General features: G+C 43.5%; 1 protein-coding gene across 1 annotated transcript; it reads right to left on the bottom strand.

The window, feature by feature from the left end:
* Positions 1-148: 148 nt before the first annotated feature.
* On the bottom strand, positions 149-27,125 carry LOC139444824 (centrosomal protein of 72 kDa-like). Its single transcript, XM_071225801.1, has 15 exons — positions 27,055-27,125; positions 22,390-22,517; positions 20,513-20,550; positions 19,121-19,275; positions 16,719-16,880; positions 15,763-15,888; positions 13,864-13,931; positions 13,214-13,359; positions 13,007-13,095; positions 11,079-11,239; positions 10,659-10,854; positions 6,053-6,273; positions 5,140-5,278; positions 4,600-4,714; positions 149-3,518 (listed from the first exon to the last, which is right to left on the bottom strand). The coding sequence occupies exons 1-15, from the start codon at positions 27,116-27,118 to the stop codon at positions 3,338-3,340; spliced, it is 1,989 nt and encodes a 662-aa protein (XP_071081902.1). The 5' UTR covers positions 27,119-27,125; the 3' UTR covers positions 149-3,337.
* Between the last annotated feature and the right edge of the window lie 7 nt (positions 27,126-27,132).

The raw sequence follows: 27,132 nt of genomic DNA, 5'->3' as shown, positions 1-27,132 counted from the left end.
GGTGTCAACAGACCAAGGATCATAATTAGACCAATTCCACGATTCAAACCATTGCCCGGGAGATCCTGTCATCTAAGGGATGTAACTCAGGTAGTCAACTTTCAGTCATGCTGTCTTTAAAACATCAGGCAGCAGGAAGAGTTGGCATCACATTTATTTTATACAAAAGAAATATTCAAACAATGATCACAATAAATAATAACCCTGTACAGATTCATACATTACATCGTTCATGTACATTCAGTCCACTGATTTCTTTGGCTCTACACAATGGAGGCTGTGGGAAGTAAGAGAGGAAGCACACAAGTTCTTCAATACTGGATATATTCAGCAAACTCAGCATTCTGAGGTTGTCATGAGGTTACATGGGTCTATCCTATCGTCGAGGTTATTGACTGAGGCTGGAATGTGCAGAAACCAGGCACCAGGCACCAGGCACCAGGCGCAGCTAGGAATCCTGGTAGTTGGGCTATAACGGTTTCACAAACATGGAACCCATTAAATTGATTATAAATGGGTGTCCTCAAGTTAGACGGCGTGTTAACAAATGATTTAATTGTAATCAATAAATGAGTAAAACATATTTCATTTTCACTTATTTCAGATAAACTTTTAAGAATGAAGTTTTCTACTGAGATTGGATGATTTCTCAGGAATCTTAGAAATAGGGTACACAAATGTCCATATAGGTCTATGTATACATATATATCAATACCTATCTTGTTGATGGATACGTTATACACACAGGATACAATTACTTTACCCCTGTACCGTGTGTACACTCACATCGGGGTCGGTACAAACAGTGAGGCAGCTGGCGTGAGCTTCTTCACACATCAAACCTGACAGACAACAACCATCTCTCGTAACACCTAATATCATCACTTTCAGGGGTTACGGTCGGTCATCTGCCAAACAGCAACCAAAAGGTTAGTAACGTTCCACTAGCCACCACTCATGTCAGTAAGACGTCACATATGCCCGACTTCAGACATGATGAAAAGGACACTGACCTAAATCATTGGAAATATTTTGTATGATCAATTATTTCATCAAATAAAATTCCCTGATGTTTCTTGTTGGGAATAATGTGGATGTAATCTGTTTAGTTCTCGGCGCTAACATCTGCTGTAGTGCCACAGCTGGAGCCTGCACTGTGTGGTGGTGGTGCGTGGAGTCTCCACACATGCCACTGTGAGGAGTGTTGTCAGTCGTCATCATCAATGGAGATGAGAACAAAAACCTGATGTTAACTAAAGTCAACAGAACAAAGTACACACCATCAGATGCAGCATTGTACAAATAATCCTCCCAGCACACGACAGCCGGCTGATGCAACTTGTATTGTGGCAGAATATGTTGCAAGGAGCGGTGTCAGGTGAATTAGTACAATCCTTGCAGTGCTATTCCGTGCACACCTGTGTGACATCATTGTTAGCATTATGTTTGTGTGTTTGTTTGTTGTTTAATGCTGCACTGCGCAATATTCCAGCTATATGACGGCAGTCTGTAAATAATCGAGGCAGGACCATACAATCCAGTGATTGACATCATGAGCACCGATCTACGTAATTGGGATCGAGACATGCATCAACCATGTCCTTGAGTCTGACCACCCCATCCTGTCAGTCACCTCTTACGGCAAGCATGGATTGCTGAAAACCTGTTCTTACCTAGATCTTCACAGATTTGTAAACAATAAGACTTCTCCTTGAGATTGTCTAGTGAGCAAAACAGTGAATACCCGTCTTCTACAGTTCACAGATACAGTCAACTCTCACTCACACTGTCACTTATAGCAGTTCCACATGGCCAACTCAATGATCCAACCATCCCACGTCTACTATCAATCACACAAGCTTGTGAACATGATCAATGGTGGTACTTCTAAACTCTTCTTCACAATTTCCTCAAAAACCATTAAGCACACGATGAATTGCAACTAGCTTAAAGTGTCGGCAAGGGGTCGTGACACATTGATAAACTGTTTGCTCCAAGTAGAAGCCTTCTTCATTACAGCGAATAACTCCAGCTATCTGATTGGCCCGACACTGTCTTGTAAAAGCCTATACAAGTCGGTCAGCCTTTTCAGACATCATGACGTCATAGAGTTTCATAGGACGTAATCTGCTTGTCTTGTTATAATGGAGCTTGTGCACAATTTGCGTTACCATGCTGAACCCACTGCTGTCTGATCTTCTCGAGGAAAGGGAGTTAACTGACTATAAAAGTCCAGTTTCCACCCTTGCTGAATAAGGCTGGAATTATGGAGTTATTTTGGACTAATGAATTAATGCATAGTCCAATCAAAATCCCTAACGAAATCGATATCCAGTTCATAAACTGCTGTGCAGATTTCGGTCAATTAAAAATACTTGCAACGTCAGTGTTCCGACAACTTAACAGATGTTTTCAAAATTGCCTGCGCGATGCCATTTTATTTGAAACATATGGTATGATATGAGAGGTGGAATCTGATTGGTCAATAGGAGGGGCATAGAAGGGACATAACTCATAATAGCAATTGATGGCGATACAATTGAGCCCAGAAATTCCAGGCTAGTTCAGCAAGGGTGGAAACTAGACTTTCATAGTCAGTTAACTCTCTTGCGGCTGTAAGGCAGATCTGATGTTTTCACACAAACATATTTCACCAAAAGTAAGTCTGTACTATGTACATGTTCATTTTCATCCCACTGCTGCCATCTGCTCTTCATCACCGGATTGTTGACATGTTCTCATCTCGCTACATGATCTAACTGTCTGTTCAGTCAACATGGCACGCAGACAATGTATCTAGCTATCAAGAATTGTACTCAACATGATTCCAGCTGTCAGAAAACAAATGATGATAAACAAAGAATGAAAGACCTGGCCCCAGTGACGGAATGAGAGTTGACTGTATCAATAGGTGGGTAGAGACGCGACCTCGCTTGACACACAGTAAGTACATACATCATGGTTCAGACTTGACTCACCAACATTTAGGCAGTTTCTAGATTGCAGATAGTGTAAGATTTACTGCTAATTGGCGATAGTTACATCTACGTTCAAGCTGACCTTCAGCCCTCTTCCTCCAACTTGAGACAAATCAATCGTCCCTGCTCAACAGCATGAACATCCTCACATTGGGACAGATTGAGTCATTTTATCTAAATGTGTCTGTGTGTTTCAATGTATCACTTTGAAATGGCTGAATTCTTTGTGAAGCCTTTCAGTTGATATTCAAATATAAGCTTTACAAAGTTGACCTTCGCCAGACTTTTCCAGGAAGTAGGAGGTCAGCCAGGTTTGAGGTTCCTCTGTGTCAGAGCACACACGGCCAGTGTCACAGCTCTCACATCTCAGTGTCCGTGTATCGCCCCGCAGACACACTGGAGTTGTTGTGGGAGGGGAGGTAACTCATGGTCTTCTTCAGCTGGTCGTAGCTCCAGTGCAGCTGTTTTACCTCCTCCATGTGTCGATGTCGCGTGTCGCTCATCTCCTTCAGCAGATGGTCGTTGGTCTGCACTAGCGACCTGGCAACATATATTATTGATTGTTAAATAGGAACTATTCCTGTAAGACATGGGCAGGACAGAAGATCCACGGCAGCTGAAAACAATTCCGTATGAACAAACTGGTGAGTATGTCTCCCATATCAACTACTGGTGTAAACCTCAAGTATCGAACATGTGTATCCTTATACGTATCACGTGGTGACTAGGTATCAGGATATGTATCATATCCCAAAAGGTAGCTGAGAACCCCTTGGTAAAGTCACTACAAAAGTCTGGAATTGGCTGCCGAAGGATTTTCTAAATTGTGAAGGACATAGTGATGTATGCAGGCTTCCTGGGAACTAAGCAGGCCTCCTATACAGATGCTATCTTTGTAAATAAGATAATGGATCTCCACTGCGATTTTCTCTTATTTCAATAAATGTGTTTCTTAATTTGTCATGTATTCTTATCAATTCAGTAGTTATTATTTGCCTGATTTCTTCTTAATCTGTTTGTTGGAATAATATCTCTTAAGAGCTAATGTTTGAGTGTTTACTTGAATAGCTGATGTTAAAGATCTTTGCTTGTATCTAGATCTGCATCAGTTCTGGAAATGGTTGTGCCACATGTGGTATTCACAGTGACCTACTACTGACCTGTCACTAACTTATTTCTGTGACCAACTTGTGACCCATGACCTACTTGTGACCCGTGACTTACTTGTGACCGTGACCTAGACCCGTGAAGATACAGGATAGAATAGGTCTTCAACAACCCATGCTCGCCGAAAAAGAAGATTATGCTAGTAAGAGGCGACTAAAGGGATCAAGTGGTCAGGCTCGCTGACTTGGTTGATACATGTCATCGATCCCAATTGCATGGATCGATATTCATGATATCAATCACTGGATTTTCTGGTCCAGACTCGATTATTTACAGACCGTCGTCATATAGCTGGAATATTGCTGAGTGCAGCGTAAAACAATAAATCAAACAACAAATCAACCAACTTACCAACTTGTGACCCGTGACCTATTTGTGACCTACTTGTGACTGTGACCTATTTGTGACCCATGACTTACTTGTGACCCGTGACCTACTTGTGACTGTGACCTACTTGTGACTATCCTGCAGCATGTTCGCCAGCTCCTGCATTTGAGCGAACTGTTTCAGCCGACCCCGCAGGCCTTCAATCTCGCGTTGCAGGGCGTCATTCTGCCGCTGTAGGTCGTCTGAAACATTAGGTGGGCATCACTTTATGGGTGGGCGTCAAGGACAAAGATATATATTATACTTTTAAACTTTTGTCATCATTTTGAATTTGACATAGAAAATAAGAGAAGTTCAAAATGATAATTATTTATTTAAAATTACAGTAAACTATGGTTATAACGAATTCAAAGGGACCACTAGTTTTAGTTTGTTATAACCTTCTGATAACCTTCGTTATAAACATATAAACATCTTTTATACAGCAAATGGCTAGGACCAAAAAAACAGTTCGTTACATCCGCAAGTTTGTTATAAACAAGTTTACTGTATCTGGAACTGGCATAATGTTTGAAGGCTCAAAATCAGTACAGTTTTCCAGAAGAAGACTGTAACAAATATCCACAAACTCCATAGATAAGACATGAGAGTGGCGGCATGTGTGTACCTAGTTGTGTCTGGTTCACAGTTGACATGGAGGAAGCAGCGCCCCCTTGATAGCTCGAGAATGTCTCCTGGCTGTCTAGCTTCTTTGCTAACCGCCGGTTTTCACTGACATACTTGTCAAGCTGGTCCCGCAAAGTCTCCTGGAATATCAACATCAATATCACTATCAGTATCAACATTGGTGTCAACATCAACATCAGTGTCAACATTTACAACAATCTCAACATCAATATCAACATCAGTGTCAACATCATTGTCAACATCAACATCAGTGTCAACATTTACAACAATATAAACAACAATATAAACAACAATATAAACATAAGTGTCAACATCAACATCAACATAAGTGTCAACATCAACATCAACATAAGTGTCAACATCAACATCAACATAAGTGTCAACATCAACATCAACATAAGTGTCAACATCAACATCAACATCAGTGTCAACATAAGTGTCAACATCAACATCAACATAAGTGTCAACATCAACATCAACATCAGTGTCAACATCAGTGTGAACATCAACATCAACATAAGTGTCAACATCAACATCAACATCAGTGTCAACATCAGTGTGAACATCAACATCAGTGTGAACATCATTGTCAACATCAACATCAACATCAACATCAGTGTCAACATTTACAACAAAATCAACAACAATATCAACATCAGTGTCAACATCAATGTGTTGGTGAAGTTTGCACATCAATGCAACCTAGAGAGTGCCAGGCCCTTGTTCCACAAAGGGATTGTAGCACATGGACTATCCTAACTCTACTGCCTCAGAATGTTTTGACTGAAACAAGGACGGGCAACTTGAGGGCATCATGGGGGCAACATGAGGGCAACTTGAGGCCAACTGAGGCTATGTGTCTGCTCCATAGACTGTTGTGCTGCACCACGTACCACATCCTGGTAAGCTTTCTGGAGGGAGTTCTTCAGATGTGTTTCATTGGCTGATGACCCGTCCAAGTTGGCCTTGTTCCGAGCGTCGCGGTCGCGCAGCACGATGTTGTCGTCTTTCAGTCGCTGCAGCTGCTCGTGGAGGTGGTGCACTTCTCTCTGAGTCTGTGCAGGAACAGAGCCACTGCCCATCAGCACCTTCTCCAGCTGGTTCAACGCAAGGCCTGCAAGAGTGAGTGAGTGAGTGGGTGGGTGAGTGAGAGAGAGAGTGAGTGAGTGGGTGGGTGAGTGAGAGAGAGAGTGAGTGAGTGGGTGAGAGAGTGATTGGGTGAGTGAGTGAGTGAGTGAGTGGGTGGGTGAGTGAGAGAGAGAGTGAGTGAGTGAGTGAGTGGGTGGGTGAGAGAGAGAGTGAGTGAGTGAGTGAGTGGGTGAGAGAGTGAGTGGGTGAGAGAGAGTGAGTGAGTGGGTGAGTGAGTGAGTGGGTGAGTGAGTGAGTGAGTGAGAGAGTGAGTGGGTGAGAGAGAGAGTGAGTGAGTGAGTGGGTGGGTGGGTGAGTGAGAGAGAGAGTGAGTGAATGAGCGGGTGGGTGGGTGAGTGAGAGAGAGAGTGAGTGAGTGAGTGGGTGGGTGGGTGAGAGAGAGAGTGAGTGAGTGAGTGAGTGGGTGAGAGAGTGAGTGGGTGAGAGAGAGTGAGTGAGTGGGTGAGTGAGTGAGTGGGTGAGTGAGTGAGTGAGTGAGAGAGTGAGTGGGTGAGAGAGAGAGTGAGTGAGTGAGTGGGTGGGTGGGTGAGTGAGAGAGAGAGTGAGTGAATGAGCGGGTGGGTGGGTGAGTGAGAGAGAGAGTGAGTGAGTGAGTGGGTGGGTGGGTGAGTGAGAGAGAGAGTGAGTGAGTGAGTGGGTGAGAGAGTGAGTGGGTGAGAGAGAGTGAGTGAGTGAATGAGTGGGTGGGTGAGTGAGTGGGTGATTGGGTGGGTGGGTGGGTTTTGAGTGGGTGAGTGGGTTGGAGAGTGGGTGAGTGAGTGGGTTGGTGAGTGACTGGGTTGGTGAGTGAGGGAGTGGGTGGGTGAGTGGATTGGTGAGTGAGTGGTTGGTGAGTGAGTGGGTTGGTGAGTGAGTGAGTGAATGAGAGGGTTGGTGAGTGAGGGAGTGAGTGGGTGAGTGGTTTGGTTAGTGAGGGAGTGAGTGAGAGTGTTGGTGAGTGAGGGAGTGAATGAGTGGGTTGGTGAGTGAGGGAGTGAGTGGGTGAGTGAGTGGGTGAGTGAGTGAGAGGGTTGATGAGTGAGGGAGTGAGTGAGAGGGTTGGTGAGTGAGGGAGTGAGTGAGAGGGTTGGTGAGTGAGGGAGTGAGTGAGTAGGGGAGTGGTTTGGTGAGTGAGTGAGTGAGTGAGTGAGAGGGTTGGTGAGTGAGTGAGTGAGTGAGAGGGTTGGTGAGTGAGGGAGTGAGTGAGTAGGGGAGTGGTTTGGTGAGTGAGTGAGTGAGTGAGTGAGAGGGTTGGTGAGTGAGTGAGTGAATGAGTGAGTGAGTGAGAGGGTTGGTGAGTGAGGGAGTGAGTGAGAGGGTTGGTGAGTGAGTGAGTGAGTGAGTAGGGGAGTGGTTTGGTGAGTGAGAGGGTTGGTGAGTGAGAGGGTTGGTGAGTGAGAGGGTTGGTGAGTGAGGGAGTGAGTGAGAGGGTTGGTGAGTGAGGGAGTGAGTGAGAGGGTTGGTGAGTGAGGGAGTGAGTGAGTAGGGGAGTGGTTTGGTGAGTGAGTGAGGGAGTGAGTGAGAGGGTTGGTGAGTGAGGGAGTGAGTGAGAGGGTTGGTGAGTGAGGGAGTGAGTGAGTAGGGGAGTGGTTTGGTGAGTGAGTGAGGGAGTGAGTGAGAGGGTTGGTGAGTGAGTGAGTGAGTGAGAGGGTTGGTGAGTGAGTAGGGGAGTGGTTTGGTGAGTGAGTGAGTGAGTGAGTGAGAGGGTTGGTGAGTGAGTGAGTGAGTGAGTGAGTGAGTGAGTGAGTGAGTGAGAGGGTTGGTGAGTGAGGGAGTGAGTGAGAGGGTTGGTGAGTGAGGGAGTGAGTGAGTGAGAGGGTTGGTGAGTGAGAGGGTTGGTGAGTGAGTGAGTGAGTGAGAGGGTTGGTGAGTGAGTGAGTGAGTGAGTGAGAGGGTTGGTGAGTGAGTGAGTGAGTGAGAGGGTTGGTGAGTGAGTGAGTGAGTGAGAGGGTTGGTGAGTGAGAGGGTTGGTGAGTGAGGGAGTGAGTGAGAGGGTTGGTGAGTGAGGGAGTGAGTGAGTGGGTGAGTGGTTTGGTGAGTGAGTGAGTGAGTGAGTGAGAGGGTTGGTGAGTGAGTGAGTGAGTGAGTGAGAGGGTTGGTGAGTGAGTGAGTGAGAGGGTTGGTGAGTGAGTGAGTGAGTGAGTAGGGGAGTGGTTTGGTGAGTGAGTGAGTGAGTGAGTGAGTGAGAGGGTTGGTGAGTGAGTGAGTGAGTGAGTGAGTGAGAGGGTTGGTGAGTGAGGAAGTGAGTGAGTGAGTGAGTGAGTGAGTGAGTGAGTGAGAGGGTTGGTGAGTGAGGGAGTGAGTGAGTGAGTGAGTGAGAGGGTTGGTGAGTGAGGGAGTGAGTGAGAGGGTTGGTGAGTGAGTGAGTGAGTGAGGGAGGGATTGAGTGAGAGGGTTGGTTAGTGAGGGAGTGAGTGAGAGGGTTGGTGAGTGAGTGAGTGAGTGAGAGGGTTGGTGAGTGAGGGAGTGAGTGAGTGAGAGGGTTGGTGAGTGAGAGTGTTGGTGAGTGAGTGAGTGAGTGAGAGGGTTGGTGAGTGAGTGAGTGAGTGAGAGGGTTGGTGAGTGAGAGGGTTGGTGAGTGAGTGAGTGAGTGAGAGGGTTGGTGAGTGAGTGAGTGAGTGAGAGGGTTGGTGAGTGAGTGAGTGAGTGAGTAGGGGAGTGGTTTGGTGAGTGAGTGAGTGAGTGAGTGAGAGGGTTGGTGAGTGAGGGAGTGAGTGAGTGAGTGAGTGAGTGAGTGGGTGAGTGAGAGGGTTGGTGAGTGAGGGAGTGAGTGAGTGAGTGAGTGAGTGAGAGGGTTGGTGAGTGAGGGAGTGAGTGAGAGGGTTGGTGAGTGAGTGAGTAAGTGAGGGAGGGATTGAGTGAGAGGGTTGGTTAGTGAGGGAGTGAGTGAGAGGGTTGGTGAGTGAGTGAGTGAGTGAGAGGGTTGGTGAGTGAGTGAGTGAGTGAGAGGGTTGGTGAGTGAGTGAGTGAGTGAGAGGGTTGGTTAGTGAGGGAGTGAGTGAGAGGGTTGGTGAGTGAGTGAGAGGGTTGGTGAGTGAGGGAGTGAGTAGGGGAGTGGTTTGGTGAGTGAGGGAGTGAGTGAGCGGGTTGGTGAGTGAGTGAGTGAGTGAGTGAGTGAGGGTTGGTGAGTGAGGGAGTGAGTGAGAGGGTTGGTGAGTGAGTGAGTGAGTGAGGGAGGGATTGAGTGAGAGGGTTGGTTAGTGAGGGAGTGAGTGAGAGGGTTGGTGAGTGGGCGAGTGAGTGAGTGGGTGAGTGGTTTGGTGAGTGAGGGAGTGAGTGAGAGGGTTGGTGAGTGAGGGAGTGAGTGAGATGGTTGGTGAGTGAGTGAGTGAGTGAGGGAGGGATTGAGTGAGAGGGTTGGTTAGTGAGGGAGTGAGTGAGAGGGTTGGTGAGTGGGCGAGTGAGTGAGTGGGTGAGTGGTTTGGTGAGTGAGGGAGTGAGTGAGAGGGTTGGTGAGTGAGGGAGTGAGTGAGTGGTTTGGTGAGTGAGGGAGTGAGTGAGTGAGAGGGTTGGTGAGTGAGGGAGTGAGTGAGTGGGTTGGTGAGTGAGGGAGTGAGTGAGTAGTTTCGTGAGTGAGTGAGTGAGTGGGTTGGTAAGTGAGTGAGTGAGTGAGTAGTTTCGTGAGTGAGTGAGTGAGTGAGTGAGAGGGTTGGTGAGTGAGTGAGTGAGTGAGTAGTTTCGTGAGTGAGTGAGTGAGAGGGTTGGTGAGTGAGTGAGTGAGTGAGTAGTTTCGTGAGTGAGTGAGTGAGTGAGTGAGTGAGTGAGTGGGTTGGTGAGTGAGTGAGTGAGTGGGTTGGTGAGTGAGGGAGTGAGTGAGTGAGTGGGTGATTGAGAGGGTGAGTGAGTGAGAGGTTGAGTGAGTGAGTGGGTGAGTGAGTGGGTGAGTGAGAGGGTGAGTGAGCCAGTAAGTGAGTGAGTGAGTGGGTGGGTGAGACCTAAACCTAACAATCTGTTATTAACATGCAATTTAAAGTCATTTACCATTCTATAATAGTGAACAGCTGAAAGGTAGCGTTGATAGAGCACACACTCCACCACTCAGACACTCCACCACTCAGACACTCCACCATTCAGACACTCCACCATTCAGACGCTTCACCATTCAGACGCTCCACCTCTCAGACACTCCACCACTCAGACACTCCACCATTCAGACGCTCCACCACTCAGACCCTCCACCACTCAGACGCTCCACCACTCAGACGCTCCACCTCTCAGACGCTCCACCTCTCAGACACTCCACCACTCAGACACTCCACCATTCAGACACTCCACCACTCAGACGCTCCACCTCTCAGACACTCCACCACTCAGACGCTCCACCACTCAGACGCTCCATCACTCAGACACTCCACCACTCAGACACTCTACCTTTGAACTTTGCATTCTTATGTAGAGATTTGGTCCCGTTCCAATATCGGTCTACCAGATCCATCAACCGGAACAAGAGTTCCCTCCCTTGAGGGTTTTGCTCCAGACGAACCTTGATGGCGTTCTCCTCTTGTGTCTGACGAGGGTCTTGTGGCAGGTCTTTAGGAATACCCAGCTCTTGAAGGGTCTCTTCAATCTGCAGACATATGAACACTTGGTTACCATGGTTACCTGGACAGTCAATCATTCTGCACCCATCACAGTAAATATTAATTTAGGGAAGTAAATGCTGACGAAAGATAAGAGGGACCCTTTCCACGTCCATGTTATGAACCCACTGTGAACACAGCATGATGCGGGGACATCAACAGCCACAAATATGTCAAACTCCACCTTGGAGCCGTGTCATGAAGCGCTTACTTCTGCGTTCTGCCTCGGTGCACTGCTGTTCCGATGGTGGTTCTGTCCCGTCTGCTTCAGCCTCTGTTCTGCCTCACTTCCCCTCTCATGTTGCATTCTGGGAGGTTCTGGATATGACTCACGTTCCGTTGGCACTTGACTCACTTCAAGGTCGTCTTCATCTTCAGAAAAAGGTGTCAAAATGTGGCTAATGAAAGATATGTTTCTTGTGTTTCGGAAGATCAGGATGGATGGATGGACAGACAAAGGCAGATAGGTACACAGATAGGCAGATGGATGGACATGGGCAGATACATGGACATAGATAGGCAGATGGACATAGACAGGCAGAAGGATGGACACATACGCAGATAGATGGACACGGATAGGCAGATAGATGGACACAGATAGGCAGATAGATGGACACAGATAGGCAGATAGATGGACACAGATAGGCAGATAGTTTGACACAGATAGGCAGATAGATGGACACAGATAGGCAGATAGATGGACACAGATAGGCAGATAGATGGACACAGATAGGCAGTTAGATGGACACAGATAGGCAGATGGATGGATACAGACTGGCAGATGGACACAGATAGGCAGATGGATGGATACAGACTGGCAGATGGAGACAGACAAGCAGATGGATGAACACGGATACGCAGATAGGTGGCCACAGATAGGCAGATGGATGGACACACAGACAGGCAGATGGATGGACACAGACAGGCAGATGGATGGACACATAGAGGCAGATGGATGGACACAGACAGGCAGATGGATGGACACAGACAGGCAGATGGATGGACACAGAGGCAGATGGACACAGACAGGCAGATGGACACAGATAGGCAGATGGACATACAGGCAGATGGAGACAGACATGCAGATGGATGGACACTAACAGGCAGATGGACACAGATAGGCAGATAGATGGACACAGATACGCAGATAGGTGGCCACAGATAGGCAGATGGATGGAGACAGACAGGCAGATGGATGGACACATAGAGGCAGATGGACACAGATAGGCAGATGGACATACAGGCAGATGGAGACAGACATGCAGATGGACACAGATAGGCAGATGGACACTAACAGGCAGATGGATGGACACTAACAGGCAGATGGACACAGATAGGCAGATGGACATACAGGCAGATGGACACAGATAGGCAGATGGACACAGATAGGCAGATGGACACTAACAGGCAGACAGAGACAGATAGGCAGATGGACACAGACAGGCAGATGGATGGACACTAACAGGCAGATGGACACAGATAGGCAGATGGACATACAGGCAGATGGACACAGACAGGCAGATGGACACAGATAGGCAGATGGACACAGACAGGCAAATGGAGACAGACAGGCAGATGGGCACAGATAGGCAGATGCAGACAGAGAGGCAGATGGATAGACACTAACAGACAGATGGAACCAGACAAGCAGATGGAGACAGACAGGCAGATGGACAGGCAGGTCACAGACATGCAGATGGACACAGACAGGCAGATGGACAAACAGGCAGGTGGATGGACACAGATAGGCAGATGGATGGACAGACAGGCTGATGGACACAGATAGGCAGATGGATGGACACTAACAGGCAGATGGATGGAGACAGACAGGCAGATGGACACAGACAGGCAGATGGATGGACAGACAGATGGAGATATACAGGCAGATGGATGGAGACAGACAGGCAGATGGATGGACACTAACAGGCAGATGGACAGAGACAAGCAGATGGATGGACACTATACTGTTCCACCTACCCAGTCTGTCCATCTAACTGCCTGTCTGTATACATCTGCCTGTCTGTGTCCATCCATCTGCCTGTCTGTGTCCATCCATCTGCCTGTCTGTCTCCATCCATCTGCCTATCACACACACACACACACACACACACACACACACACTGACAAAGCATGTCATACCTGCACCAGGGTGAGGAGTGAAGTAGCCATGACTCCTGAACTTGGTGTAGGCATCCATCTCGTCCGCATACTCCAGATTCGGGTCCACTCTGAAAAAGTTCAACATTCATCATCATCATCATCATCATCATCATCATCCAAACACCATCCCCAGATATAGCGATGCAGGGAACAGTGTCTGTAACCAAGAAAACCAGTTAGACCGACCTCTTCCTCCTGTCTCCTCCTCGGTCTCTGTCTGACGCCGGCACGTTGGGGATGTTGGGATAGCGCTTCCTGTAGGCAGACATCACATCCTCATCCTCATCCTCATCCGGAACAGAGGAGGACCTGGGGCGACGGCCCTCAGCTTTCTGGAATCACAGAGACAGTCTCAGACTTCATGGACTTATTCTCATCATGAGGACCAACTCTTCACCTTGTTTTATAGATGAACCCAATCTCATTAAAATCAGATCTTAGTTGTCGCTACCGATAAACAAAGATCTGAGGACAACCCATTACAGGTCATTTTTGACCATGCAACTTCGAAAAAAACCAAACAGGGTATTCTGAATGACAGTTATGGGCTTCATGTCTGTATTCATACAATCTAGATAATCTATTAGCCATTCCAGAATGTTCTTTTGTTCAGTTCTTAATTTTTTAATCGAGTATATTTCAAAATATGGTTCGAAGCGTAGTCGCCAGTTTGAAACTCATGCCGTGAAGCTCAATTAAGCTGCCTTCTGATTAGCTATTGTCGACTTCTTGTTAGTCATTCCATAAGTATGTCAAAGTTCGCGAAAGGTCAGTCTGACGTGACCCGTAATAGGATGTCCTCAGGCAACAGCGTTAGCCCTAACTCTACCACTCACCTTGTCTGGTCTGGACTCCCTGGGTGGGTCTGTTTGATTCAGCTTATCACTGTCAAGACTCTTCAAGCCTGAAGCAGAAACAGACTGTACACCATACCGGCAGGGTCGACTTTACCCAAAAACAGACTGTACACCATACCGGCAGGGTCGACTTTACCCAGAAACAGACTGTACACAATACCGACAGGGTCGACTTTACCCAGACACTGAACACCATACCAACAGGGTCGACTTTACCCAGACACTGTACACCATACCGGCAGGGTCGACTTTACCCAGAAACAGACTGTACACCATACCGGCAGGGTCGACTTTACCCAGACACTGAACACCATACCGGCAGGGTCGACTTTACCCAGACACTGTACACCATATCGGCAGGGTCGACTTTACCCAGAAACAGACTGTACACCATACCGGCAGGGTCGACTTTACCCAGACACTGAACACCATACCAACAGGGTCGACTTTACCCAGACACTGAACACCATACCGGCAGGGTCGACTTTACCCAGACACTGAACACCATACCAACAGGGTCGACTTTACCCAGACACTGAACACCATACCGGTAGGGTCGCCTTTACCCAGACACTGAACACCATACCGACGGGTCGACTTTACCCAGACACTGTACACCATACCGGCAGGGTCGACTTTACCCAGACACTGAACACCATATCGACAGGGTCGACTTTACCCAGACACTGTACACCATACCGACGGGTCGACATTACCCAGACACTGAACACCATACCGACAGGGTCGACATTACCCAGAAACAGACTGTACACCATAATGGCAGGGTCGACTTTACCCAGACACTGAACACCATATCGACAGGGTCGACTTTACCTAGACACTGTACACCATACCTGCAGGGTCGATTTTACCCAGACACTGAACACCATACCGACAGGGTCGACTTTACCCAGACACTGAACACCATACTGACAGGGTCGACTTTACCCAGACACTGAACACCATACCGACAGGGTCGACTTTACCCAGACACTGAACACCATATCGACAGGGTCGACTTTACCCAGACACTGAACACCATACTGGCAGGGTCGACTTTACCCAGACACAGAACACCATACCAACAGGGTCGACTTTACCCAGACACTGAACACCATACCGGTAGGGTCGACTTTACCCAGACACTGAACACCATACCGACAGGGTCGACATTACCCAGAAACAGACTGTACACCATACCGGCAGGGTCGACTTTACCCAGACACTGTACACCATACCGGCAGGGTCGACTTTACCCAGACACTGAACACCATATCGACAGGGTCAACTTTACCCAGACACTGTACACCATACCGGCAGGGTCGATTTTACCCAGACACTGAACACCATACCGACAGGGTCGACTTTACCCAGACACTGAACACCATACCGACAGGGTCGACTTTACCCAGACACTGAACACCATATCGACAGGGTCGACTTTACCCAGACACTGAACACCATACCGACAGGGTCAACTTTACCCAGACACTGAACACAATACCGACAGGGTCGACTTTACCCAGACACTGAACACCAAGTTGAGATGCTCAGAGATGATGGAGAAGTAATGACGTTCTTACCATGGTTACATTCAGGTATGTGAAGTCTCAATTTTTAGTGGTTAATAGCGTTCGCTTGTCACACGGAAAACCTGAGTTCGATTCCCAACATGGGTACAATGTGGGAAGCCCATTTCTGGTGTCCCCCGCCGTGATATTGCTGGAATATTACTAAAAGCAGCGTAAAACCATACTAACTCCATTTCTCTAATGCCTCTATAGAACCCCAAACCTGTCATTAAACAGACAAAACTAAAATACATTCTTTAAAATAATCGTTAATGTTTCTTTAGTAATACTGCATGATGAAACCTACCATCCAGGGTGTATTCCTCCGCCTTGTCTTGTCGGGCTGCTGAGCCGGTCAGGGGGCGGGGCTGGGCTAGGTCACCTCCCGTGTGGGCGATCAGATCCAACACCGCAACATCGTCATCATCGAGGACTGCAGCCGTGAATAAGAATGATGCCACAACAGTATTTCATCTTGATGTCAAGGCAGATCTGGGATTCAAACCTCATCATGTAAACTAAGGATTTGTCTTTGCCCCCTTGGCTGGGAAGAGAACCTATCTTATACAGACTCTCAGCATAACTCCACATGCATTATTTATCATAGCAGTTCTACAATACATAACAATTTTGGATTAGTTCTAAAATTACACCATTTTGGGTAAATAACATGCCACACATCACTAGGTTACCCTGCTGTATGTGGTCTGATGGACTGTTGGTTTGTTTGTTGTTGTAAGCAGCACTCAGCGGTCTGTAAATAATCAAGTCTGGACCAGACAATCCAGTGACTGACATCATGAACATCATTCCACGCAATTAGGATCGATGACATGGATCAACCAAGTCAGCGAGTCTGGCCACCCAATCCTATTAGTTGCCTTTTATGATAAGCATAGTTGCCTTTTACGGCAAGAATGGGTTGCTGAAGACCTATTCTACCCCGGATCTTCACGGGTCTGATGGACTGAAGATCTCACATGACAGGCAGCATCAACTACTAACCTAACCATGAATGATATGCATAAGAAAACCCATACATTCAGGTGTTTTCCAGTTTTACTGCATGAAATGTCTGTGCAGCATATTTGTGTATATTTTCATTTATTTATTTTAAATCTCAGGTTGTATGTCAATCTTATTATGCAGTTTTTTGTTACTTTCATGCTGCAACTGAACATTCAATACCAAAGGCTTTGCTTGCTCGTACATTATTTGTATGGTATGTCCAGCTACTTGTGTTATCCTTAACGTCTGCTGTACCTGTGGGTCGCTTCTGTAACTTGTTCACAAACTCGGCTCTGGGGTGGGTGGTCTTCTTGGGAGGGTCGTGTTCCGGGGGATGGTGTGTCATCTCTGTTGCCTGACTGGAGCTGAAGTGTACCAAGGCCGCCTGGCGTTCCCGGTCACGGACACCCCGGTCATCTGAACACAGCAACACACTCCACTCACTCAACAAGACCTGTAGTCATTGGTTTGACAACAGTGTTTGAAATAATTTTAAATCCCCCTAAGTCAGTCGGGCAGGTGACTCATAAGTGTTCCCGCCTGCATTCAGACATTAAAAATATTGAAAAGTCGCTAAACTAAGAGACAAATCAGGTCTTGATTCAGTTGAAATAATGCAAGCAATTACTTGAGAATCTACAAGGAGTTGTGATAAAACTGAATCTGTAGCCTTACAATTATCTAACAGTTGGGCAAGTGGAGAAAAATTTCAAGCAGCCAAACAGAAAAGCTACCTGCCACGGGCTAAGTGCTTATTCCCAATACAGGTCATTTACCATTCAAAAATACACAAGCATGATAACCTCATATCATATAATGTTATTCTGAAATTCTGTTGTCGAAAAACCTGATGATTGCAAGTTTCCCTGGAATGTGTGCATCAATACATTACGTCAGCTGGTCAGTCATTAGCCAGGAGGACAGTGACAACAGCAGGGTTAGAAACTAACAGTTTTTGTCCACTAGTCCTTATAATGATAACATATAGCAAAACCCTTAAAATGGGCCAATTTCTACTAGTCCTTAGGATACCTTTACTACTGGGCAGTTTGGTAAGGACTACAGGAATGGTGCCAATTTCTAATGCTGCAACAGTAAATATAGTTCCAACTGAAACTTGTTTTATTAGACAGTGGTGTAAATACATACAGGCACATATTTATTCAACTTGGCTTTCATTGTCTGTTTTCAAAGGGAAGCTACTCTAGTCTATGAAGCATCACGTTTGTTTACAGTCTGCCTAGCCTGTCATAATGTTACAAAATGCAGTCACAAATCCACACAGCAACAAAATGAAACAGTTCAGACATACACATGTATTTTAACTAATTCAACTGTTTGATAAAATACCCTGAATCACAGAGGTCTACACGATATCAATAGGTCTATGAAGATATCACTAGGTCTATGAAGATATCAATAGGTCTATGAAGATATCAATAGGTCTATGAAGATATCTGTAGGACTACAAGATATCACTAGGTCTATGAAGATATCACTAGGTCTATGAAGATATCAATAGGTCTACAAGATATCACTAGGTCTATGAAGATATCACTAGGTCTATGAAGATATCAATAGGTCTACAAGATATCAATAGGTCTATGAAGATATCAATAGATCTATGAAGATATCAATAGGTCTATGAACATATCAATAGGTCTATGAAGATATCAATAGGTCTAAGAAGATATCAATAGGTCTGTGAAGATATCAATAAGTCTACAAGATATCAATAGGTCTGTGAAGATATCAATAAGTCTACAAGATATCAATAGGTCTATGAAGATATCAATAAGTCTACAAGATATCAATAGGTCTATGGAAATATCAATAAGTCTACAAATTATCAACAGGTCTATGAAGATATCAATAAGTCTACAAGATATCAATAGGTCTATGAAGATATCAATAAGTCTACAAGATATCAATAGGTATATGAAGATATCAATAGGTCTATGAACATATCAATAGGTCTATGAAGATATCAATAGGTCTAAGAAGATATCAATAGGTCTACAAGATATCAATAGGTCTGTGAAGATATCAATAAGTCTACAAGATATCAATAGGTCTATGAAGATATCATTTGGTCTATGAAGACATCAGTCGGTTTATTTAGATATCAGTAGGTCTATGAAGATATCAGTTGGTTTATTAACATATCAGTAGGTCTATAAAGATATCAATGAATCTATGAAGATATCATTTGGTCTATGAAGACATCAGTCGGATTATTTAGATAACAGTAGGTCTATGAAGATATCATTTGGTCTATGAAGATATCAGTCGGTTTATTAAGATATCAGTCGGTCTATGAAGATATCAGTAGGGTTATTAAGATATCAGTAGGTCCATAATGTTATCAGTAGGTTTATTCAGATATAATTAGGTCCATGTAGATATCAGTAGGTCTATAAAGACGTTGGTACGTCTATGAAGACGTTTGTATGTCTATGAAGATATCAATAGATCCATGAGGATATCAGTAGATCTATGAAGATATCGGTATGTCTGTGAAGATATCACTAGGTCTATAATGACGTTGGTACCTATTGACGTTGGCGATAGTATGACAATGAAGATATCAGTAGCACAATGAAGATATCAGTATATCCGCAAGGTTATCCAGATACATGAATCGTCACTGGTCTTACCCAGCTTCTGGAGACTGGGCAGCATGTGGATGAGGTAGAGGCGGGAGTCGGGCTCGCTGCGGGTGATGGGGTTGAGGCGGAGGTCCAGCTCCTTCAGGCTGGTGTTCAGCTTCAGCCTCTTCAGCTCCTCCAGGCTGTTGATGTTGTTGTAGTAGCTGGTGCAGTTAAGGCAGCGGGGTGTGATGGGGAAGAGGTTACTTCCTAGTTCAGCAGGCTTCAGTAAACAACAGCTAACTAGGACTTTTTATGAAAATATTCAGTTAAGATTCTTAACACATGTATGAGCATGGTTCAGTTAGGCTGCTTTTAGCAATATTCCAGCAATATCACGGCGGGGGACACCAGAAATGGGCTTCACACATTGTACCCTTGTGGGGATCGAACGTGGGACTTCGGCGTGATTCATCGCTTTAACCACTAGGCTAACCCAACACCCATCTCAACACATGTAACAAGACTTATTAGGCTGCAACAGACAAACATGATAACCTTCTCAACAGTGTGGGGAAACTTCTCCCTACCAAGCTGTCCTTACTGCTAGTGGTCAGCCAGGTCGGGGAGCATTTAATGGATCGGCCTGGTTCATATTCAGCTTTAAATTGCAGGTCTGCATTGGTCATTTTTATCTACACACATAAAGAATAATTAATGTTATTATTAATCGACATAGTGATACATTATGATAATTTGGACTCGATATATTGATACGAAAATTCCAAATCAGTCACAATCTCACTTTATTTTAGTGAGATTGTGACTGATTTGGAATTTTTGTCTAAGTTCTCGTTGCCGCTAAACAAAGATCTGAGGACATCCCATTACGGGTCACATCAGAAACGACCTTTCACGAACTTTGACCGACAACTGAAATGACTAACAAGAAATTGACATCAGCCAGTTAGAAAGAGGCTTTCTTTAGCTTTACGGCACTCGTTTCAACCTGGCGACTTTCATGTAAGACTAGGCTTGAAAAATATGTTGACACAGTTATCGATTAAAATTTTGAAAACTGAACAAACGAACATTCCGGAACGTCTAATATATGGATGAGATTGTATGGCAGTTCTTCCACATACTGCGCAACGCCTCCTCCGTTCAAAGTTTATCCCACGGAAGCGAGAGATAGACGATAACTTTGACGGAATCAGTCTTATGGGCCATTACTGTTGTTCGGAATACCCCATGTTAACATTTTCGAGGTTGCATGATTAGAAACACATTCCGACTGTCACATTCATGATCTGGTAAGCGACGCTTTGATTGGTCGAATGAAAGGTCGTTCTGACATCACCCGTAATGGGATGTCCTCAGAACTTTGTTTAGCGTTAGCGAGAACTAAGATCTGGTCATGCACTCAGAAACTATGTGTTGAACCTTCTCCAGCAAGGATACAGATTCAAATTTTCCAACAGTTTGAGATTCTCTAAACCCTGAAACATATAATCATAATATCTTAAGGACCATGTCGAAATGTTCAATATTGCAGAATATATTCATAAGAATTACATACAACAACACAAAATGTACTGAAGACTTGATTATCTTCCATGATATAATGTTTATTTTCCATGACATAATGCTTATCTTCCATGATATAATGCTTATTTTCCTTGACATAATGCTTATCTTCCATGACATAATGCTTTTCCACCATGGCATAACGCTTATCTTCCATGGCATAATGCTTATCTTCAATGATATAATGCTTATCTTCCATGACATAATGCTTATCTTCCATGACATAATGCTTATCTTCCATGGCATAATGCTTATCTTCCATGACATAATGCTTATCTTCCATGGCATAATCCTTATCTTCCATGACATAATGCTTATCTTCCATGAAATAATGCTTATCTTCCATGGCAAAATGCTTATCTTCCATGACGTAATGCTTATCTTCCATGACATAATGCTTATCTTCCATGGACATAATGCTTATCTTCCATGACATAATGCTTATCTTCAATGATATAATGCTTATCTTCCATGGACATAATGCTTATCTTCCATGACATAATGCTTATCTTCCATGGACATAATGCTTATCTTCCATGACATAATGCTTATCTTCCATGGCATAATGTTTATTTACCATGACATAATGATTATCTACCGTGGCATAATGCTTATCGTCCATGACATAATGCTTATCTTCCATGGACATAATGCTTATCTTCCATGACATAATGCTTATCGTCCATGACATAATGCTTATCTTCCATGACATAATGCTTATCTTCCATGACATAATGCTTATCTTCCATGGACATAATGCTTATCGTCCATGACATAATGCTTATCTTCCATGGACATAATGCTTATCTACCATGACATAATGCTTATCTTCCATGACATAATGCTTATCTATATGGACATAATGCTTATCTTCCATGACATAATGCTTATCTTCCATGACATAATGCTTATCTTCCATGGACATAATGCTTATCTTCCATGGACATAATGCTTATCTACCATGACATAATGCTTATCTTCCATGACATAATGCTTATCTTCCATGATACAATGCTTATCTTCCATGGACATAATGCTTATCTTCCATGACATAATGCTTATCTTCCATGGCATAATGTTTATCTACCATGACATAATGATTATCTACCGTGGCATAATGATTATCTACCATGGCATAATGCTTATCTTCCTTGACATAATGCTTATCTTCCATGGACATAATGCTTATCTTCCATAACATAATGCTTATCTTCCATGGACATAATGCTTATCTTCCATGGACATAATGCTTATCTACCATGACATAATGCTTATCTTCCATGACATAATGCTTATCTTCCATGGACATAATGCTTATCTTCCATGGACATAATGCTTATCTTCCATGGACATAATGCTTATCTTCCATGACATAATGCTTATCTACCATGACATAATCTATCTACCGTGGCATAATGCTTATCTTCCATGACATAATGCTTATCTTCCATGGACATAATGCTTATCTTCCATGGACATAATGCTTATCTTCCATGGACATAATGCTTATCTTCCATGACATAATGCTTATCTTCCATGGACATAATGCTTATCTTCCATGGACATAATGCTTATCTTCCATGACATAATGCTTATCTTCCATGATACAATGCTTATCTTCCATGGACATAATGCTTATCTTCCATGATACAATGCTTATCTTCCATAATACAATGTACAGTGCCAGGGCTTGTACAAAACATGCTCTGTATCATCCAGAACAGTTTCCCTGCTGACTCGTCACTCGGTACCTCTAAGTTATCCAGGGCATTCCGGGACAGATCCAAGGACTTAAGGCGGCTGAATTTCCGTAATGAATTGCCGATGCTGACAATTTTCTCATGGTACGTCCCAGGTAGAGAGATTGACTTGACATCCTCTGAAACACAAACACACTTGTTCAGTGGAACCCTGCCAGTCTAGGAACCTGCCTTTACTCTGGGCCCATTCTGAATCCAGATTATTCATCGTAATCACGATAACGATAATCACTTGGCCTGTAACAATTCACTGATGACTAAGAAATCATTGATACTTAAGTAAACACAATACTTGAATCGTCAGTTTGTGAGATCACAATACGCTATAAATAACAGGAACCAATAGAGTTACCTCCCATTATGGCAGAAGTAGCATAGCACCACCTGTAAGCAGGGCAGAACACAAGGACATGGTAGCTGAGGACGGACGCGCCAACTACACATGTAACTGTTTCATCTAATAACCTTCCTTTCATTTAAAACTGCTTTGTTCTTGTGCTTTACTTTGTTAAAGTTTTCGAGATAATAAATAAATGTACGAAGAAAGAGGTTTTTGAGCTGTATTTCTGTGACTTCATCATTTGTTACTATTTGATGTGGTGTATCGTGACACTAGTGGTATCATCAGTCTGTGTGTGATGCAAATCATATCGCAAGGCACCAGGCGATACTCAGCTCTATTACCATCTACGACATCAGTGACACGTCCAACATGGATGTCTGAATGGAAGACTAATTTCAGTCAACTCCCAGGATTCTGCTGGGACACAGGACAAGCGGACATGTCAATACGTTTACCCACTTTTTATACGACATTATTCTATATCATTATCACATTTGAAAAAATCTTTAGGACATTTTGGATTACAATAGGACATTATGTGCAACAAAATGGACCGATCTGAAACCCTGATAGTTTCATCAAAATGATATATTTTCATTTGATTTGAGTCTACAGCAAAACCCAATGGGGCCAAGTTCCTCCTGCTCATCTTGCTATAACCATTAACATGATTAAACGGCAAGTAGGCACACACATTATTAATTTTTCACAGATTTATTCCAGCTTTTTCACACAAGGTCGGTCGAAATAAAAATAAAAATAAGTAGCTGCATCAATCACTTATTTATTTATATGAAAGTCATTCTGCTGTGGAGTTAAAACTGCAGCTGGCTTCTTGAATCACTGATAGTGATATTGACATGGAATTTATATATAACATTTTATATTGTTTTAGAGGGTCTATATTTCTAGTTTGAGACATAATGAAATCAAAAATTTATGTTTCATTTATATTGTGGAACAGCTGCTCTTCAGTAGGGGCGGCGGCCATGAATCAAAGAAAAAAAGCATGTGTGGCCTAAAGTGAATCAAATGATTGCGATTTTGCCGCGAATATCAATTTTCTTAGATACATTTAGTCAATTTGGAGAGAGGAAAAGATTGATAATATTCATAGAAAGTATTTAAATGTCCAAGAAAGAGTGCCGAAATCACACGCTCCGTAATCGGCTCCCAAAACAAACCTATTTGGGGGCGGGGCCTAAAGCTACCGCTGCAGCAGTGACAACTGTTTTCAATGGCTGACATCTTTGCCGCATTAATCTCTCCTGTGAATTTTCATCCTGTTTCACATACACTGTTTCTGCTATTTCTGATAATCCAACAAAAATAACAACATTGCACATATTGTTAAATGTGTATATTGACCTTTGATTTTGACATACTTAAGTAACAATAAACAATCAGTAATTAGCATTTTATTACTTACATCCTGTTTGGGTAATAAAACACCAGTTGCCCTCCGCGCCATTCTACACAATAAACTCAGGAATTAATCCCCTGACCCTTGACCTTTTCAGACCTTTTTTGACCTTGTGCTCCATATCAGCTTGATCACCACCAACATTTACAGTAAACAACTGTTATAACAAACTCAAAGGGACCACTAATTTTAGTTTGTTATAACTGCAGTTGGACATAAGCATGTATGCAGCATTTATACAGCAAATAGCTGGGTCCAAGAAAAGTGTTTGTTATACTTGCCAGTTCATTATAAGTGAGTTTGTTATAAACATAAATAATTTCATACTTTAAAGTTTACACTGTGTCTTTCATGCTGATTGGCTGAATGGATAGTCGCGTATTTGGAGTTCACACTCCTGTGAACGGACAGAAAAGTTCACATGATGTGAACAATATTTGGTGAAATTGATTGTGTGAACTTTTGCCGGAACTACTTTCGGGGGTTTCCCCGAATTGTCAATTGGTGTTTACAATCAACTCGCTTATCTATTTTCTTTTTTAATACCTGCATTTATCTGGAATATAATTAAGTATAAATTTCATCCTCATGCTCCTGTTTGACTCGAAATGAACCTCTTTACAAACTTATGTGACGTCATATAGAAACTTTCCTGTAACCTATTTTTAACATTTGATTTATCCCAAATATTGCTTGTTAATTTGTTCAGAGAATCAAATTATGTTGACATATTTCTAGATTATGTTGTATATATTAAAAGAACTATTTTTCTTTGCGTAACTGAGTATGAGTGGGGAAACGTATGTGACCGAGAGCCGACAAAATAACATAGTTGCAATGTTCTTCGGCAAAACCAGAGGACTTCAAATTTAAGCAATAATTGTTACGATATTATTCGGTGAGACCAGTAAACTACAAAGTATGAAATCATAACAATTGAACGTGCAAGCTCGGAGGTGAATCCATCCAAACTGACGTTTAAATTCTTAATTAACCATAGCAATGACTGAACGAACTGTACATCATCCAGTGATTGGCGTTTGGTACAAATGTGTTTCCATGGCAACAAGTTGACATTCAAAAAAGGGTAGGGATAATTTCCAGAGCATAATTCATAAAATGTTTTTTGTTTCTGTTTCAGGCAAGTGCTGAACTGGTGGCTTTTGCTATTGAGATGGGTTTTTTTAGATTTGAACTAAGGTTCAAATGAGGGTTTCTTTTTTGCAATTTAGCCATCTGTCATAATGTGAGATTACTCACAAAGCTGGTAAGGGATAATGGGGTATACCCTCTATACATCGTTTGATCTAGCATACTCCAACAGGAGGGGAGATTGCTGACTTTATCTTCTTGTTCAGTTTACATCTTATAGACGATAGTATACAATAACCATATGCAATGACAACATGGTGTTTCATTTTCTGCCCTAAAATAAATCAAATGTTTACTTTTAATATCATAACTCTGTTGAATTGACATTATTATCCCTATCAATCTTAGTCCTCTCATCATCCACACACTTAGAAATCTCCGAAAATGCTTTCACTGCAGAGATATTTCCAAACAACAGAATCTGATGAGCTGTCACCATTCTTTTTGTCTGTTTGTTTAGGCCAAAGAACTTAATTAACATGCGCCCTTTGTGATATCGAAAACTTCACAGATCCTGGGTAACCATTGAGATATGCATATTAGGGCTGGGACAGGTAACTCGGGTACCATGGTCGGGTGGGTACTGAGTAGGACCCGGGTACCCACAGGACTACCCTGACCCGTGGTTAGTCATGTGATCATATATTGCGTAATGACTAAACTTATCTCAAAATCTATGGTTACACTACAAGTCATTCATGTTTGTTTTTCTTTCTCACTATGCATCCATTCCTTTTGATTTTTCATATGGTTGAATAAAGATATAACTTAAGTCAACTTCAGTGTATGCATGACCAGATTGTTTAATACATGTATCTAACTAAGTTTTGACAGGGCTATGCTAAAAAAGTTCCAAATTACCTGGAGAGGTATTTACATAAGCAGGTTTTGCTTGTTTACCGATCCAGATTTCTTTTGAAATAAAAATATGTTTAAACCATAAAAAATTCCCAATCAGACATTTTGAGACAGCTCCTGAAACCTACAGTGGGTACCCGGGTAGGGTCGGGTAATGGGGGGGGGGGGGGGGGGTAATTTGGACTTGTCCCAGCCCTAATGCATATAGATATTGCCTCAAAGTGTATTTCCTCTGTCTTACAGGCGGTGGCCGAGTCTCTCGACATGGTCAACTGCATTAGCCACTAATTGAGTCACGTCAGTCTAATGTTAGACAGATGGGTAGTAGCCAGAGTCTAGTGCCCCTTTAAAATCTATTCAGAAAAAAACTAAAAACCCTTACAGGCTTTCCAGTATAGACCTAATCCACACCTGGATTTACACTTGATTTATAATTGTGGCCATTCTCTTGGAGTTTGAGTGTTGTGTGCTTGTACATCTGACTGCTGTGTGATTTATGCCCTGAGACCAGCATATAATCCGATTACGAATATCGCCTGTGTGGGCCGGGGTCCCACCGCCTCAGTGGACATGTTATGGCATGTATTTTCAACATATTCAGTGAAAATAGAAAACATGAACTGAAACAATTAACAGGAATGCAATCCTTTCAGATTGTGATCACAACATCATTACTTGACTATCCGAATGTGACAGATGAAACTGTTTGTTGTTGAGTAGCCACGTGCAAAACAAAAACAAACGTATTGAAATTGACAAGACATGACCTACATTGGCGAAGTAGCAAATGTACTGCGTGTTTCAGGGCGCTTGTCACACGGATAGAGACAATAGAATGTCACAATTGCAAATCACAGATATACGCATTAAATATAATTACCGAGATTGTCATGTGACAAACTGACACGGCTTCGTATCAGATCCTCTGTCAAAGTAAGCGCCATGGCTAAACACCAAT

This window comes from Haliotis cracherodii, unplaced genomic scaffold, assembly GCF_022045235.1.
Source record: "Haliotis cracherodii isolate W230 unplaced genomic scaffold, xgHalCrac1.p SCAF_10, whole genome shotgun sequence".
NCBI classification, from domain to species: Eukaryota; Metazoa; Mollusca; class Gastropoda; order Lepetellida; family Haliotidae; genus Haliotis; species Haliotis cracherodii.
Note: the sequence above shows the minus strand (reverse complement) of the source record. Positions and strands in the feature narration are given on the sequence as shown.